An 18,287-nucleotide genomic window follows, 5' to 3' on the forward strand; every position below is an offset into this window, starting at 1 on the left:
CACTATGAGCTCCAGTGTTTCTCTGTGGAAATAGAAGTATCTTCTAGAAAAATAACCATATCTGCAGCACTCCACCACTCAGGCCTGTATGGTAAAGTGGCCAGATGGAAACCACTCCTCAGTAAAAGGCACATGACTGGAGAACTGGAGAAACTGCAAAAGAACAAAAATAGGTGTGCAAAGCTTGTAGCATCATACTCAAAAAGACTTGAGGCTGTAAATGGTGCTGATGGTGCTTTAACAAAGTATTAAGCCAAGGCAGTGAATATTTCTGTACGTGTGATTTCTTTCATTTTTTATTTTTAATAAATTTGCAAACATTGCAAACAAATGTCTTTCACAATCCATTTTAAAATAAGGCTGAGACATAACAAAATGCGGAGAAAGTTGAGCTTTGGGAATACTTTCCGGATGCGCTGTGTATACAGCATAATATTTAAGAGGCATGAGAACAGCAATCTTTTTCCAAAAATAGTTTTAAGACAACTAAATATGTTATTGTTAAACTGACTTTATCAAGCAATCCAACAGATTACTATTTAGACATGGTGACTGGCTTGTGTGAAGCCCTTTTATCGACTCCAGCCTGAAGCTACCTCTAACCTATGGCACAGCATGGTTTCTGCTCTCATTAATCAAGAATTCTGTATTTGCTTCTCAACTTAGTCCATAATTGTACATACAAGTTTACGAAAAGTAATCTCGCAAACATGTTGATAAACAGTTTCATCAAACAAGTTTCTCAAAGTATGTACTATTTTTGGGGTTCAGTGTTTTGCTCAAAGACAATTCAACATGTAACCGGAGGAGCCAGGAATCAAACAGACCACCATGGGATTATTGGACGACTTCTCTACCACCTGAGCCACAGTTGCCCCAATTGTAGGGCGTATCGGGGATGGACTGGAAGGGGAATACAAGAGCCTGATGGAAGACTTCATGGCCTGGTGCAGGTCTAACCATCTGCAGCTGAACATCTCCAAGACCAATGAGATGCTGGTGGACCTTTGGAGGCCCAGGCTCCCCTGCAACTGAACCCCTTTGAGTATGTCATTGTGGAGTTGGTCAGGACCTTCAAGTACCAGACTGCAGTTAGATGACAGACTGGACTGGACAGCAAACCCTGACGCCCTCTACAGGAAAGGATGGATTAGGCTCTATTTCCTGAGGATACTGGGGTCCTTCGAGATCTGCCACAAACTTCTGATGTTCTACCAGTCTGTGGTAGCCAGCGTTCTCTTCTATGCTATGTGTACAGGATGCAGCATTAAGAAGAGGGCTGGTCAGGCTGGTGAGGAAACCTGGCTCTGTGCTGGGAACAGAATTAGAGCCTCTCACATTAGTAAATGAGAGAAGGACCGTCAATAAATTCCTGTCCGTGTCCTGTCATGGAAAACACTGTCCACCCTTCAAACAGCAACATCACTATAATTCCATGGATAGACTGATTAGGATTTTTCCCCCAGGCCATAAGAATGATTAACTCCTTTCAGTACCACAAGGCTGGCTGTTTTCTTGCACCTTGGACCGTGGTACTGTGTTTCATTGGCTATGTTAGCTTTCTTGCACAACCCTGACCTTTATCACTATTATAATCAGACACTTTTATACTAAGCATACTTACAGTTTATTTGCTTAGCATAGGCTTGAACTGCTTCTATTCATTATTATTCATTTATTTATATTTCATTTTGTCTTATTCATATTTTTGTTTGTTCCATTCATTCTTTATTTTGTTTTTATACATATTTTGTTTTGTCTATTTGAGCATTTTATGCTGGGTAAGCTAAGGATGCCTTATGTTTCCCTCGAGATCTATTAGTATCTATTATGAGATCTATTAGTATCTATTATGAGATCTATTAGTATCTAGTATCTTTCTATCTGTTTATTTATCTAAATCCACCTCGAGCAAGGAGTAGGAGGCAGTAGAGGGAAAATTTGGGGGTGAGGTTTTGGAGAGGCCAAAGCAAACCACATGATATCACATGATATCACATGATATCTATAGTTGCGGCCTGCACGTAGCCTCCATGTAATGTACATGAATTCATTTTAGATCTTGGGCAGCTGTTCTATTTAAATTAATTGTCAAATATTCAAGAAATGCTCATACTGTATGCTGTTCCTCCACTGAGGCTGTGAGGGAACTGGGATGTTTTTAGTTCTGCCCCTAACAGTACACACAGCGATGTCCTACATTAACTTCTGTGAGGACAGCATCATTCCATCACTCACCAGGGTAGTTGAGTAACAATGACAAACCCTGGTTCACAGCTAATCTCAGATGGCTAACGTCAAAGAAAGAGGCTGCGCTCAGAAGTGGAGACAAATACAGAGACGGATACAGGTACAGGTTTAGCAATGAAGGGAGCAGAGCTAAATCAGTGCATATGGAGAGAATGGAACAGCACTTCTCAGCCAACGACTCTGTCCTCTATCTGTAAAGGGCTGAAGGCAATCACCAACTACAAGCCTAGAGCCTCCAATCTGTGAACAACTCCTGGTCAACAGACACTTTGAAAGACATACACCCCACCAACCACTGATCAGCAGACATTTTTAACAGCTCACTGGGGACCTGCCTTGAGAACTTGAGTAAGGATGGAAAAAAGTCATAAATCTAGCTTTAGGGAAAAAGCCACTGGAAGTTAAAAACGATAAAAGTACTTAAAGTGTATTTGTCTTTCTGGTTCTATTGTGCCTTATTATGTAATATTTCATTCTGTTTACGTTGTAATGTATTGTTTTTCAGACGCGCTCCACCAAGACAATGCCACTATGACCCTCTTCCTGTCAGAGTAAAAAGCAATCTCATCAAATTTGTTCCACAAGAAAGTGAGTCAACTTACAAAATACCTAGCAATTAACAAAAACAAACTTGTTTGTTTTTACTCTTATTGTGTCTTTGCATCCTTCTATCAGCACTAATTGGCTTTGAGCCACCAAGCATAAACAAGCCTGAGCCACAACCCACAGAATCATATAACTGGCTTCAAACATTTATTGACCAGCTGGGTGTGCAAGGACCAGACCCCACTACTCCTTTACCAATTACGACTACATCCAAACCATCAAGACATTCTAGAGGGAAAGGACGTCGCAGGAAGGGCAAATCCAGAACAGAAACTGCACCTGAATTCCAGAGTGGAGCAGTGAGGCTAGCTGGAGACAAACAGGGCCGCAGTGATCGTGGACGTGTTGAGCTCTATCTTAATGGGGAGTGGGGTACTGTGTGTGATGACCTATGGAACATCAAGAATGCAGCAGTGGTTTGCCAGCAGCTAGGCTTCCGGTATGCTCTAAAGGCAGTCAAGAATGCAGAGTATGGTGAAGGGAAGGATCTGCAGATTCTTCTTGATGATGTTCAGTGTGAAGGGACCGAGTCCAGCCTGTTGCACTGCAAACACAGTGGTTTGGGTACACACAACTGTGCCCACTATGAAGATGCTGGGGTGGTGTGTGGCAACTCAGAAGAAGTTGTGGAAGTCTGATCATGTAAAGTTTACTTTCATTACAAATTTTTCTAATTCCCATTAACGAGCAGATGAAAAAATGTTGTGCACCAGCTAAATATAATACATTTAATCTAAACTAACTACAGTGAGCACAATTTAAAAAAAATGGAAAATCTTGTAGTATGCTGCTTAAGCACAATACAGTATAATTTAAACAATTTATTGTAAAGTTGGAAAAAATGTAAGTTGAAGGTTCTTTCATAAAAAATTCCAGAGGTCATTTAAGGATACTGCTAAAATTCATTTTGATATGTAAGAGTAATCGAGTAATTTTTTTTTTGTCAGTATTGTCTTATACTCTTAAGGAGTGCTGCTTTACTAATTAAGGCTAAATGTTTAAATATAGAATAATTTAGATTTTTCATTACTTTACTTGAGTATTTCGTTTAGTATGTATAACAAACACATGCTTTGCTGTTCAGCATTTTGTTATAGAAGCTAACAAATCCTAGATGTTTATCTTCCATTGTTGTATTGTGACATAGCAATCTTGAGGGTGGTTCCTGCTTGTTTATCAACAATGACATGTAATCTCATGTTGTTGTCATGTTTTAGTAATGTTAAGCTGGTGCCACACACTCACCTGCTGTAAAGTGCTGTTTGAGTTCCCCAATAAAAATTTGGATTGTTCACCACATTGAATGGCCTATTTTCATCAATATCTTAAGTTAGAGTGTTAGAAAGGTTAGAAATATTGGACCCCTCCCCATTTTGGACTGGAAGGGAAGCGTATTGCGTCACTTCCTGTTTCTGCACACTCTTGGGTTTCTACCGAGGGACTGTTTACTGATTAATTGTAGCTCTTATTTTTACTTAAATAAGTGATTTCTTCACACAAGAATTAATACTTAGTCGTAACATACGCTTGTATTGCACAAGCACCTGCTTTTGCAAAACATAACCAGCTAAAGTTTACAAATTCCAGATTTCACCTATATTAGTTTCGTTAGCTTTGCAGTTATCCGTTGGCTTCTCTGTCTCCCTCTATTTCTACTTCTCTCACTTGCTCGGTGTGTCTCATGTTCAGTTTTTCCTCTGCCTCCTTTAGTGATAATGGTTTATGTAATAAGTGTAAGGTTTTTGCAGCTTTGGAGGCGAGGCTCACGGAATTGGAAGCACGGCTCCGCACCATGGAAAACAACTCAGCTAGTCAGGCCCCGGTAGCTGGTGCGGGCCGACCTAGCGTAGCCCCTGCTAGCTGTCCCCCGGCAGTTCCCGAGCAGCCGGGAAGCCAGTCCGGCTGGGTGACGGTTCGTAAGAGATCTAATGCTAAACAGACGCCCGAGGTTCACCACCAGTCGGTTCACGTTTCTAACCGATTTTCCCCACTCAGCGACACACCCGCTGAGAAACCAACTCTGGTAATTGGCAGCTCCATAGTCAGAAACGTGAAGTTAGAGACTCCAGCGGCCGTAGTCAAATGTCTTCCTGGGGCCAGAGCGGGCGACGTTGAATCATATTTGAAACTCCTGGCTAAGGATAAACGTAAATACAGTTTTATTATTATTCACGTGGGAGTTAATGACGCCCGATTACGCAAATCGGAGGTCACTAAAATGAACGTTGAATCGGTGTGTAACTTTGCCAAAACAATGTCGGACTCTGTAATTTTCTCTGGCCCCCTGCCAAATCTGACCAGTGACGACATGTACACCCGCATGTCGTCATTCAACCGCTGGCTGTCTAGGTGGTGTCCAGCAAACAATGTGGGCTACATAGACAATTGGAAACGTTTTGGGGGAAAACCTAGGCTGATTAGGAGAGATGGCATCCATCTTACTTTAGATGGTGCAGCTTTCTTATCCAGAAATATGGCTGGTTTTATTAAACAACCAAAAGTATGACAATCCAGAGTTGAGCCTAGGATGCAGAGATCCAGTCCTACACGCCTCTCTGCAGTGTCCTTACAACCGTCACCCCCCCACAACTCCCACATACCTATAGAGACTGTGTCTGTTCCCCGACCTAAATTACATAAAGTAAATATGACAAGAGGAGTTAATCATAATAACCTAATAAAAGTTAAGACTACTCCTCTTACAGAACAAAACCCCAAAACTATTAAATGTGGATTATTAAATATCAGATCTCTCTCTTCTAAATCTCTGTTTGTAAATGACTTAATAAGTGATCATCAATTCGATTTATTCTGTCTCACTGAAACTTGGTTGCATCAGGAAGAATATGTCAGTTTAAATGAGTCAACCCCCCCAAGTCATATTAATTATCATGTTCCTAGAAGCACAGGCCGAGGTGGAGGAGTTGCAGCAATCTTCCATTGTAGCTTATCAATAAACCCTAGACCTAAACATAGCTATAACTCATTTGAGAGCCTTACTCTTAGCCTTTCACACCCAAACTGGAAAACTCAAAAACCACTATTATTTGTTATCGTGTATCGTCCTCCAGTCCCTTACTCAGAGTTTTTGATTGAATTTTCTGATTTTCTATCTGATTGAGTGCTTAGTACAGATAAAGTCATTATAGTGAGTGACTTTAACATTCATGTAGATGCTGACAGTAACTGCCTGAGCACTGCGTTTAATTCATTATTAGATTCAATTGGTTTTTCCCAAAATGTAAATAAACCCACTCACTGTCTTAGTCACACGTTAGACTTTGTCCTTACGTATGGAATTGAAGCGAATAATTTAACAATATTCCCTCACAACTCTCTTCTGTCTGACCATTTTTTAATAACATTTGAATTTACAATAACGGAATATATAGCAGTTAGGGTAAAATTCCACTATAGCAGATGCTTAAGTGAAAAAGCTGTCAACAAATTTAAAGAAATTATTCTTTCATCATTTGCTTCACCATATGTTAATACAATGGAAAGTAGTCTCCTTAATGTTACTCCTGCACAAGTAGATTATCTTGTTGATAATTCTGCAGCCTCACTACGTACAATACTCGATAGTGTTGCCCCTCTGAAAAATAAGGCAGTAAACCAGAAGAGGTGATCTCCATGGTATAGTTCACAAACACGCAACTTAAAACAAGCAACACGAAAGTTAGAAATGAATTGGCGTTCCACAAATTTAGAAGAATCTCATTTAGCCTCAAAAAATAGTTTAAAAATTTACAAAAAAGCTCTCTGTGATGCTAGAACAGCAAATTGTTCATCATTAATAGAAGAAAACAAGAACAACCCCCCAGTTTCTGTTCAGCACTGTAGCCAGGCTGACTAAGAGCCATAGTTCTGTTGAGCCTACTATTCCCTTAACTCTGAGCAGCAATGACTTCATGACTTTCTTTATGAATAAAATTGTAGCTATTAGAGAAAGAATTCACCAGATCCTCCCCCCAAATATTACAGATAGATCTTCATGTACAGCAGTGCTAGAGTCATCGATAAGGCCCCAATCCCTGTTAGACTGCTTTTTACCCATAGATCTCTCTGAGCTAACTTCAATTATTACCTCATCAAAACTAACAACCTGTCTGCTAGACCTTATTCCAACTAAGCTGCTCAAGGAAGCTTTACCCTTAATAGATACGTTCATATTACATATCATCAATCTATCTTTAGAAACAGGTTATGTACCACAGGCCTATAAGGTAGCTGTAATTAAACCACTACTTAAAAAAACCTGTCTTGACCCAGGTGTTTTAGCCAATTACAGACCAATATCTAATCGCCCCTTTATTTCTAAAATAATTGAAAAAGTAGTTGCAATTATGTGACCAATGCAACCGCAAGGGGGCACAAGCCAGTGTCTTCTTGTGCCAGTCCCAAGTCTGGATAAATGCAGAGGGTTGTGGCAGGAAGGGCATCCGACGTAAAACACATGCCAAATCAAACATGCGAATCGTGACAAAGGCTTCCATACCGGATCGGTCGGGGCCCGGGTTAACAACGACCGCCACCGGTGCTGTTGACCTACAGGGTACCGGTGGAAATTGGACTACTGTTGGTCGAAGACGAAGAAGAAGAGGAGGAAGGTGTGTTCGTAGGCAGAGAGAGAAGAGGAAAGCTAAGAATGTAGGACTGACAGTAGGGACTTTGAATGTTGGTACTATGACAGGGAAGGCTAGGGAGTTGATCGACATGATGCAGAGAAGGAAGGTGGACATACTGTGTGTCCAGGAGACCAGGTGGAAAGGCAGCAAGGCTAGAAGCTTAGGAGCAGGGTTCAAGTTGTTTTACCATGGGTCAGATAGGAAGAGAAATGGAGTAGGAGTTATATTGAAAGAAGATTTTGTGAGGAATGTTCTAGAGGTGAAAAGAGTATCAGACAGGTTGATGAGCCTGAAGCTGGAAGTTGAAGGGGTGATGTTCAATGTTGTGAGTGGTTATGCCCCACAGGTAGGATGTGAGTTAGAAGAGAAGGAGAAATTCTGGAGTGAGTTAGATGAAGTGATGCAGAGCATCCCCAGAGGTGAGAGAGTTGTCATTGGTGCAGATTTCAATGGGCATGTAGGTGAAGGGAACAGAGGTGATGAGACTGTTATGGGCAGGTTTGGTGTTCAGGACAGGAATGCAGAAGGACAGATGGTGGATGACTTTGCAAAGAGGATGGAAATGGCTGTAGTAAACACTTTCTTTCAGAAGAGGCAGGAACATAGGGTGAAGTACAAGAACGGAGGGAGAAGCACTCAGGTAGACTACATCATATGTAGACGTTGTAATCTGAAAGAGATCAGTGACTGTAAAGCATTGGTAGGGGAGAGTGTAGCCAGACAACACAGGATGGTGGTGTGTAAAATGATGCTGGTGGTGAGGAAGATAAGGAGGACTAAGGCAGAGCAAAGGACGAAGTGGTGGAAGTTGAAAAAGGAAGAATGTCGTTTAGTTTTCAGGGAGGAGCTGAGACAGACTCTGGGTGGTTTGGAGGTGCTTCCAGATGACTGGACTACTACAGCTAATTTGATCAGGGAGACAGGTAGGAGGGTACTCGGTGTGTCATCTGGAAAGAGGAAAGCGGACAAGGAGACTTGGTGGTGGAACGAGGCAGTTCAGGAGTGTATACAGAGAAAGAGGTTAGCTAAGAAGAAGTGGGACACTGAGAGGACTGAAGAGAGTAGACAGGAGTACAGGGAGATACAGCGTAAGGTGAAGATAGAGGTGGCAAAGGCCAAACAAAGAGCATATGAGGACTTGTATGCTAGGTTGGAGACTAAAGAGGGAGAGGTGGATTTGTACAGGTTGGCCAGACAAAGAGATAGAGATGGAAAGGATGTGCAGCAGGTTAGGGTGATTGATGAACGAGGAAAATGAAAGGGAACGAAGAGTAGAAGAGGTGACTGTTGTGAAGCAGGAAGTAGCAAAGATTAGTAAGAGTGAAGTGAGGAGGACATTGAAGAGGATGAAGAGTGGAAAGGCAGTTGGTCCTGATGACATACCTGTGGAGGTATGGAAGTGTCTAGGAGAGGTGGCAGTAGAGTTTTTGACTAGTTTGTTTAACAAGATCTTGGAGAGTGAGAGGATGCCAGAGGACTGGAGGAAAAGTGTACTGGTACCAATTTTTAAGAACAAGGGAGATGCGCAGAGCTGTGGCAACTACAGAGGAATAAAGCTGATGAGTCACACAATGAAGTTGTGGGAAAGAGTAGTGGAAGCTCGGCTAAGGGCAGAGGTGAACATTTGTGAGCAGCAATATGGTTTCATGCCTAGAAAGAGTACAACAGATGCAGTATTTGCTTTGAGGACGCTGATGGAGAAGTACAGAGAGGGTCATAGGGAGTTGCATTGTGTCTTCGTAGATTTAGAAAAAGCGTATGACAGGGTGCCGAGAGAGGAGCTGTGGTATTGTATGAGGACGTCTGGAGTGGCAGAGAAGTATGTTAGAGAGGTGCAGGACATGTATGAGAGCTGTAAGACAGTGGTGAGGTGTGCTGTAGGTGTGACAGAGGAGTTCAAGGTGGAGGTGGGTCTGCATCAAGGATCGGCTTTGAGCCCCTTCTTGTTTGCTCTGGTGATGGACAGATTGACAGATGAGGTTAGACAAGAATCTCCCTGGACTATGATGTTTGTAGATGACATTGTTATTTGTAGTGAGAGCAGGGAGCAGGTGGAGGAAAATCTAGAGAAGTGGAGGTCTGCTCTGGAAAACAGAGGAATGAAGCTTAGCCGCAGCAAGACAGAATACATGTGTGTGAATGAGAGGGACCCAGGTGGAACGGTGAGGTTACAGGGAGCAGAGGTGAAGAAGGTGCAGGACTTTAAGTATTTAGGGTCAACGGTTCAGAGCAACGGTGAGTGTGGAAAAGAGGTGAAGAGGCGAGTGCAGGCAGGTTGGAACGGGTGGAGAAAAGTGTCAGGTGTGTTGTGTGATAAAAGAGTATCAGCGAGAATGAAAGGAAAGGTGTTCAAGACGGTGGTGAGACCAGCAATGTTGTTCGGCTTAGAGACTGTTGCACTGAAGAAAAGACAGGAGGCAGAGCTGGAGGTTGCAGAGCTTAAGATGTTGAGGTTCTCTTTGGGAGTGACGAGGATGGACAGGATCAGGAATGAGTACATCAGAGGGACAGCTCATGTTAGATGTTTTGGAGATAAAGTCAGAGAGGCCAGATTGAGGTGGTTTGGACATGTTCAGAGGAGAAACTGTGAATATATCGGTAGAAGGATGCTGAGGTTGGAGCTGCCAGGCAGGAGGTCTAGAGGAAGACCAAAGAGGAGATTTATGGATGTAGTGAGGGAGGACATGAAGTTAGTTGGTGTGAGAGAAGAGGATGCAGAGGACAGAGTTAGATGGAGGCACATGATTCGCTGTGGCGACCCCTGAAAGGGAGCAGCCGAAAGGAAAAGAAGAAGAAGTTGCAATTATGTGACCACCTTCACAGGAATAATTTGTATGAAGACTTTCAGTCAGGATTAACCTCTTAAGACCCAAGCTCTAATTTGATATGCCTTTTTTTATTTCTCTTTGCTATTTGGGCTTATTGGAACTTCATAAGTATAAAAACTAAGCATCACCTTTTGAAATTATATAGTTTTGGAGAAAAATGATGTGCTGCGTTCTTCAGGCTGATCATCTCTGGGAGATGTGCATTTGCCCTACTGCGGACTGAGACATGGGGCACTGGTGCCACAGGACGGTTTTTCACTTGTTTTGAATTGTCTTCTTCCTCTGACAGCTCTGAAAGGTCTCCATCGTCTTCTTGACTGTGATGTTGAGCCAACAGGGTCCTAGCCACTTCCATAAGGAACTCAAGGAACTGCATGATGCTGTTCTTTGGTGTACCACATATTGTAAGGTCTTTGCAGTAGAGTAGCCAGCTGTTGGCTAAAACCAGATCAGTGAAGTGCATCAGCATGCACATTGTCCATTTCTTAGTACGGGCGCTCATGCGATAGTAACTAATCATTCTATCAGCCAAGTCAACTCCACCCATCTTGAGGTTGTACTCATGGACTATGCTTGGTCGTGAGACAGCCACATATTGATTCAATTTCTTGTCCCAGCGCTGGCAGGTGTCTTCAGGCTGTGTACAATGAACAACAGACATCATTAGTACAGGTTTGTTGTCGTACCACAACGCACAATTTTCCATCTTCAGTGGAAAATGGGTTCCTCATCACCACTACTCTCATTGTCACTGCTGCTTTGCTTTCGTGGTGGGGGTTGGCATTGTCATTGTCAGACAAATCTTCCAAATCTGACTTGTCTCCATCAATTAGATCGAGAAACTCCAGTACTTTTTGCAAAGAATAACACTCTGAAAATAAAATCATGAAAAAAATATATTAAAAAATATATAAAATTATTTATTTATGCATGTATGTTATATTTAACTGTTCATTTATTTCACTGGCACAATGTACAGCTTTAAAACCGCACAAGAACTAGCTATGAACTGATTTACATCTGCAGAGTTTTGCTAACATATTAACATTTTAACAATACTGAGTCCCTCTGTACACATACGTGTACACCATGTTTAGCAGCATATTCTATCATCACTTTTACTTATTTTCGCCAATTTTGCATGTCATAACAAAATTACAACCCTTTTATGCATATCTCAACAAAAATTAGCCATGAAATATGATTGGATTTCTTACCTTGTCGATGTTTGGGTCTGGAGTGCCCACTCGAACGTTCTCTTGTTCTCTCCGCCATTTTCAATTTTACCTGTAGAGTGTTGTATGCTGCTGACACCACTAGAGGGCAGTACAAATGTCCATGTACGTGGCCAAGAGGTCTCAGTTAAGTAGAATGAACTACTATAGAAATATAACCCAAAATGTGATGTACACTCATGTGGACGCTAGGTCCTAAGAGGTTTTAAGAGTTCATCATACAGAACATACATACATCGTACAGAAACAGCACTAGTAAAAGTCACCAACAATCTTTTTATGGCCTCAGATAATGGACTAGTCTCTATACTTGTTATGTTAGATCTTATTACTGCATTCGATACCATTGATCACAATATTTTATTACAGAGACTGGAACATAAAATTGGGAGTAAAGGAACTGCACTAGGTTGGTTTAAATCTTATCTATCTGATAGACTTCAAATTGTTCATGTTAATGATGAATCCTCCATGCACACAAAGGTTAGCTATGGAGTTCCACAAGGCTCTGTGTTAGGATCAATACTTTTTACTTTATATATGTCTTCTTTAGGCAACATTATTAGAAAACACTCAATACATTTCCATTGCTATGCTGATGATACCCAGCTATATGTATCTATGGAACCAGATGAAAATAATCAGTTAATTAAGTTCAAGCCTACAAGACATAAAGGCCTGGATGTCCCACAATTTTTACTTCTAAACTCAGAAAAAACTGAAGTCATAGCCCAAAAATCTCAGAGATATGATGTCCAGCCATATCGTTACTCTAGATGGCATAAGTCTGGCCTCCAGTACTAGTGCAAGGAACCTTGGAGTTATTTTGGACCAGGATTTGTCCTTTACCTCACATATAAAACAAATCTCTAGAACAGCCTTCTTCCACCTACGGAACATTGCCAGAATTAGGAGCATCCTGTCTCAAAGTGACGCCGAAAAACTGGTCCATGCATTTGTTACTTCTAGGTTGGACTACTGTAATTCCCTACTTTCAGGATGCCCCAGTAACTCCCTAAAGAGCCTGCAATTAATCCAATATGCTGCAGCAAGAGTGCTGACTGGAACTAGCAAGAGAGATCATATTTCACCTTCACTAGCTTCTCTCCATTGGCTTCCCATTAAATGTAGAATAGAATTTAAAACCCTGCTTCTTACATATAAAGCTCTGAATGGTCAGGCTCCATCATATATAGAAGATCTCATAGCACCATATCATCCCAGTAGACCATTTCGTTCTTAGAATGCAGGCCTACTTGTGGTTCCCAGGATTTTGAAAGGTAGAATGATTGGTAGAGCCTTTAGCTATCAAGCTCATCTCCTGTGGAACCAGCTACCAGTTCAGATTCGGTAAGCAGACACCCTCTCTACTTTTAAGTCTAGGCTTAAAACTTTCCTCTTTAATAAAGCATATAGTTAGTTATAGTTATGCTGCTATAGGCTTAGACTTCTGGGGGACCCACCCCCCGATGCACTGAGCTCCTTTCCTCCTCTTGACCATCTCTCCTCTCCTCTCACCCCGCAATTGTCACCACTGTATGTCATTAACTCTGTGTGTTCTTTCCCGTAGTTTTCTTTGTCCTCCTCTGTCCCCCTATCTCTGTCCCTTTCTGCAGGTGTCTCCGGCTTTGAAGCTGTGTCTTCCAGCGTGCAGCTACTGGTCCTACCAATCTGCCCGATGTTTTGTTGTTGCTTTTTGTTGCTCTGTTCTTTTCTCTCTTCACTTTCCACTCACCCCAACTGGTCAAGGCAGATGGCCGCCCACCCTGAGCCTGGTTCTGCTGGAGGTTTCTTCCGTTAAAGGGAGTTTTTCCTCTCCACTGTTGCCTATGGCTTGCTCCAGGGGGAATTGTTGGGGTCTCTCTATACATCTTTATAGTCTTGACTTTATTCTGTAAAGTGCCCTGAGATGACTTTGTTGTGAATTGGCGCTATATAAATAAAGTTGAATTGAATTGAATCTATCCCATAGGTACGCTGCCCTGCACACAATACAGAATTAGTATGTCCACTCTAGCAGGTTTAACTGATATACATGGTGGCATGACTGAGCGATAGAAAACTAATTCCACAGTCACTATTACGATATTTGTGGACATTGTACTGCCTCTTGTAAGATACTGCTGTCGCCCATATTTTCATCTTTGTTAATAAAGTAAAATTTAACTAGTCTTGACTAACAACTGAAAAATGCAGATGAAACATTTAGTTATAGTATGAAACATTTAGTTATAGTCCTTTGTGATTACCAATTCAACCCTCCAGACCAGCAGGAGTGAATCTACTTGGGACAAGTGGAGAAAATAATGCTTTTCCTCCCTCATCAGTGCTGCATCTGTTTATTGTCTAAAAGTGAATCACTGTATGAACGTGATTGAGGTGTTCCTGCAAAAGAGAACTTTATTTCAAAAGGTCAAGCGCAGACCATTTTGTTATATATTGTATGGTATAGGATAAGTGGGAAATATACCCTACCAAGGTATATGACAAGACACACACTGTGTATTCTGATGTTCCTAAAGGCATTTAATGACTGTATGGCCGATTATGAATCTGATATCGATGACTTATCTTATCTAGTTGGTCAATCAACAAAAAAGAAATCAATCATTGAGAATTGTACACTGTGTAAAGGTTTTAGTCTTTAGTTTTAAGACCCAGTCTTTGTGACCCAATATCTGGTCTTAGAAACTTCAAGTGTAATCAATAAAAAAGCTTCAACCTCCTGGATGTCTTTTAGGGTTTTATTATTTTGCAAGAGAGAAGTACATTGACAGTTTCAAGTCTCCATTCTATGCAGTTCTAACCTTCATACAGCACACCTTCTGTTGCTGAGCAGAACATTCTTCATGTATATGAGATGAAGTTTGAATAACATTGTAAACATCCTTCAAAAGTACACTGAGTACAAGTTACCATTACAACTATGTAAAACACTAAAGGTAAAATGCAATAATTTAGTAATACTTGATTTTCCATCACTTTTCTATCACATCATTTCCATTAATTATCTAAGATTTTTTAAAAACTTTTGAATGTTTAATGTTATAATAAATATAATAATAAATATAATAATAAATGCTTGATTGAACTACATTGATCTGTTCTTGTCCTTGCATTTGCCACTACAGAAATGGTAAATGGTAAATGGTCTGCACTTATATAGCGCTTTTCTACCTATTGGCACTCAAAGCGCTTTACACTGCTTTCTTATTTACCCATTCACACTCACAATCACACACACACTCATACACCGATGGGGGAGCTGCTATGCAGCTGGCCAACACTCACCGGGAGCAACTAAGTTGGGGTTCAGTGTCTTGCTCAAGGACACTTCGACATGTGACCGGAGGAGCCGGGGATTGAACCAACAACTGTGAGATTGGTAGACAACCGCTCTACCTTCCTGTGCCACAGTCGCCCGGTGTCACAAACCCTAGAAAAAAAGCCTATTTAGGCTAACTAACTAATGACACCCTGCAGCGGTCCCGACAGATGGAAACATTGGCCACTGAGGAAAAAAGAAAAACAAAAAGGGGGGGAAAGGTAGGAGTATTTGTGGTTTCTAATTAAAAAAGGTCTGTTCTGGGGGACATGCAGTATTCTGTCGGTAAGACCATTTGAACTATTTTGACTATTTGGCTATTATTTGACTGTCCTTAAAGAATTTAGGTGGGGGACACCAAGCTTGATTGTTATTGCTCTGAGATCAAGGCATGATATGGAGTGTGCTATATTTATTAACAATGCTGTAAATAACTAACTGCATTGGATTGTCTTGATTTTCATAACTGTATGTGGTGCAGAATTTTGGATTCTAGAGTTTAAAAACTGCAGATGAAGGGTTGAGCAGAGCTAAATTATGGGCTTTAAATAAGTCTGCATTGGATTGAATTTAGGAGGAAGTGGCAAGTGCAAAGGTCTGTACTGACGGAGTCTTACAGATTGGGATTAAAGGTCCTGACTAAACTCAACATAGGATTGAAAACTCCAAAATGTTTATGTAGGTTGAGAAAATAGAGAACATGTGTACTGTAGGCAGGCAGACAGAGTGTGACTGCAATTGGGGTTAGGCTCCAGAACTGATAGTACTCACATAATTGGAATCAAACAACTGACCTGTTGGATCTGAAATTTGTACAACTGTGGGAAATAATAGCATGAAACTTATAGGCGCAGAGATGGAAGTCTAATCAATTTCTTTTAAAGAGATGGATTCACACTGAAATCAATGGCCAGAAAAAAGGGAAAATCCCAGTAAAAGGCCCTTTGTGTATATGTACTGTACATAGAAGTCTGGACTAGATTGTGTGTTTAATGTGTGTTAAAAAGGTGGCATCTAAAGTGCTTTACACTGCTTCTTATTCACCCATTCTCACTCACAATCACACAGACACACACACACCAATGGGGGAGCTGCTAGGCAGCTAGCCAACACTCTACAGGAGCAACTAAGTTGTGGTTTAGTGTCTTGCTCAAGGACATTTCGACATGTGAGCGGAGGAGATGGGGATCTAACAACTGCAAGATTGGTGGACGACCACTTTACACTCCTGGGCTACAGTCGCCCTAAATTGTGTGTGTATGCCAGAAGGGCTGCTAGTGGTGTTTGGCAAAAGGGCATAGTGTGTTATAAGTTGTGCATATATTCTGTATAGTGGTTTCTGTATTATGAAATATATAAGTTTGTGTAAACAGAAATATATACTCTGTTGATTATGTGCTGCAATAAATATGCTTTGTGCTGATTTTTTGGTGTGTGTTTTGTTCTGGGGGTGTGTGTAGACTGCATACAAGTGTGTTTATTCACTCTCTCTTGATCTGTGTGTGTGTGTGTGTGTGAGGAAATCTAAACTAACAACCTGTCTGCTCGACCGAATTCCAGCTAGACTGCTCATTGAAGCTTTACCGTTAATAGAATAATGTAAAGGCGATCTTACTCCAATCTGATTGTCCAGCAGGTATTTCACTCCAGAGATCGTTGTATGACGAACATTTAACATTTATTGTATTTGCTTCTCAACTTAGCCAATGACGGACCAATTGTACATACAAATTTAAGAACAGTAATCTCACAAACACATTCAGAAACAGTTTCATACATGCAAGCTTTTCAAATTATGGCTGAATCCACAGAACTCAATAAGAAGCCATGTGCCTCCAGAGCTGCACACTGAACCTTTCGCTTCTACCTTGTTGCAGTCCCAATTACCTTGTAGTCAGTCCCTGTGCTCCAGTTACAGTGTCATGCTTGCTCCCTTCAGTAGCTTAGCTGAACTGCCTCTCTTATAACAAAACCTTTTTTTACCTTTATCAATTGTTCCCTTGACCACTTCAAAGGCAACCATCAAAGCCATATGATGTCACTAATGACAACATCACTACACCTAAACGTAACACAATACATTACGGTACACAATACACAACATAAAAACAGAGGAGACCCTGGTTAGCTCATACATAATCGGGCCCCAATTGTGCTCCAATATTAGAAACCTTCACAAACTTAATGTTGGAAATAATTACTAAATTACTTATGCACAAAACACAAAAACACATCAACCAATAACCTAAAAACATCATGACTATTCTTCTATGGTGTTCTTTCTTCTTGTGTCATAGGTTACCAGCACTTAACACACCGTAGGAGTATAAGAGTCTTTACCACTGTCTCATTCTGATTCCTGGAGATGACAGACCTTAGTTATGGGTCTATTGAACTCGTTGATCCTCGTCTTGATATGCACCTGACGGATTCGCTCATTGTTTATTGCATGGATGATTCTACAAATCACCCAGGAGTTCGGAGGCGCTGACTCATGAACTATCAACACAATGTACCCAGGAAGAAATTGCGTGTGTCCTTTTTTGCCACCTTTGGAGCTCAGATAGATATTCTTTAACCCAACAAAGGAGAGGACAAGCTCTTCCAGGGCCAGAGTTTTTAGCCTCTTTAATGTGTCCTTTCACATTGTCAATAATTAACAAGGCCAGCAGGGTGGGATTTGGGTGAAATAAAAGCCCTGAAATTTGAGATTAAAATGTGATGACTGGCTTTGTTCCATGCCAGTGTCAATATGCTTCAATGCTCAAAAGAGGGGAAGATAAATCGTTCCTGCCATATACGTGACTTCATCTACTGCAGGCGTTAAGATCATCTTTATGGAAAATTCCTGGAGGAAGAAGGTGATTTGGTATCAAAGCCTCCAAGTCATTTGGTTCGTTGGATGTGTAGTTATTGGCCAACTATTTATAATGACTTCCACCTCACAGAGTAATGTCTGCAGACCCTCTTCATCCAAAAGTTGTTCTTTCAATTTAGCACCAAGAACCTTTTTAATGGGAAGCAGATGGAGGATTAAAGATCCACCTGATGCCATGCTGAGTCAGCATATTTTCTACTTTGAACATGTTCGATTCTTCTAGAGACCTTTTGAGCTCTCGCTCAGCACCAACAAAGTTTGTTCCATTATCTGAACTTAATTCCAAAACCTGACCTCTTCTTGCAATAAAGTGCATTAATAAACGAGTCCATGTCCAATGACGCTGCCACCTCTATATGGACAGCTCAGATAGCCTGACATGTAAATATGACACCATATCTTTTTGCACTGGAGCAGAGGAACTGACTACAAGAAAGCATGCAGTTCAGCTCAGCTACTGAAGGGTGATGACGTGACACGGTAGCTGGAGCAGAGGAACTGACTACAAGGTGGTGTGGACCACAACAAGGTAGAAGA

The 18,287-nt window shown here is 41.2% G+C and overlaps 1 protein-coding gene and 1 pseudogene across 2 annotated transcripts in view; one reads left to right on the forward strand and one right to left on the reverse strand.

The window, feature by feature from the left end:
• The window catches only part of hhipl1 (HHIP-like 1), a 30,786-nt gene extending 26,631 nt beyond the window's left edge, over positions 1–4,155 (forward strand). For both annotated transcript variants that reach the window (XM_067495475.1, XM_067495473.1), the window contains exons 8-9: positions 2,756–2,838; positions 2,926–4,155. In XM_067495475.1, the coding sequence (XP_067351576.1) occupies positions 2,756–2,838; positions 2,926–3,494 (652 nt within the window). In that variant the 3' untranslated portion in view covers positions 3,495–4,155. The remainder of the gene's footprint in view (positions 1–2,755; positions 2,839–2,925) is intronic.
• A 6,278-nt stretch (positions 4,156–10,433) lies between these two features.
• LOC137115712 (piggyBac transposable element-derived protein 3-like) lies at positions 10,434–11,579 on the reverse strand (annotated as a pseudogene).
• Positions 11,580–18,287: the final 6,708 nt, after the last annotated feature.

This window comes from Channa argus, unplaced genomic scaffold (genome assembly GCF_033026475.1).
Source record: "Channa argus isolate prfri unplaced genomic scaffold, Channa argus male v1.0 Contig023, whole genome shotgun sequence".
NCBI lineage: Eukaryota > Metazoa > Chordata > Actinopteri > Anabantiformes > Channidae > Channa > Channa argus.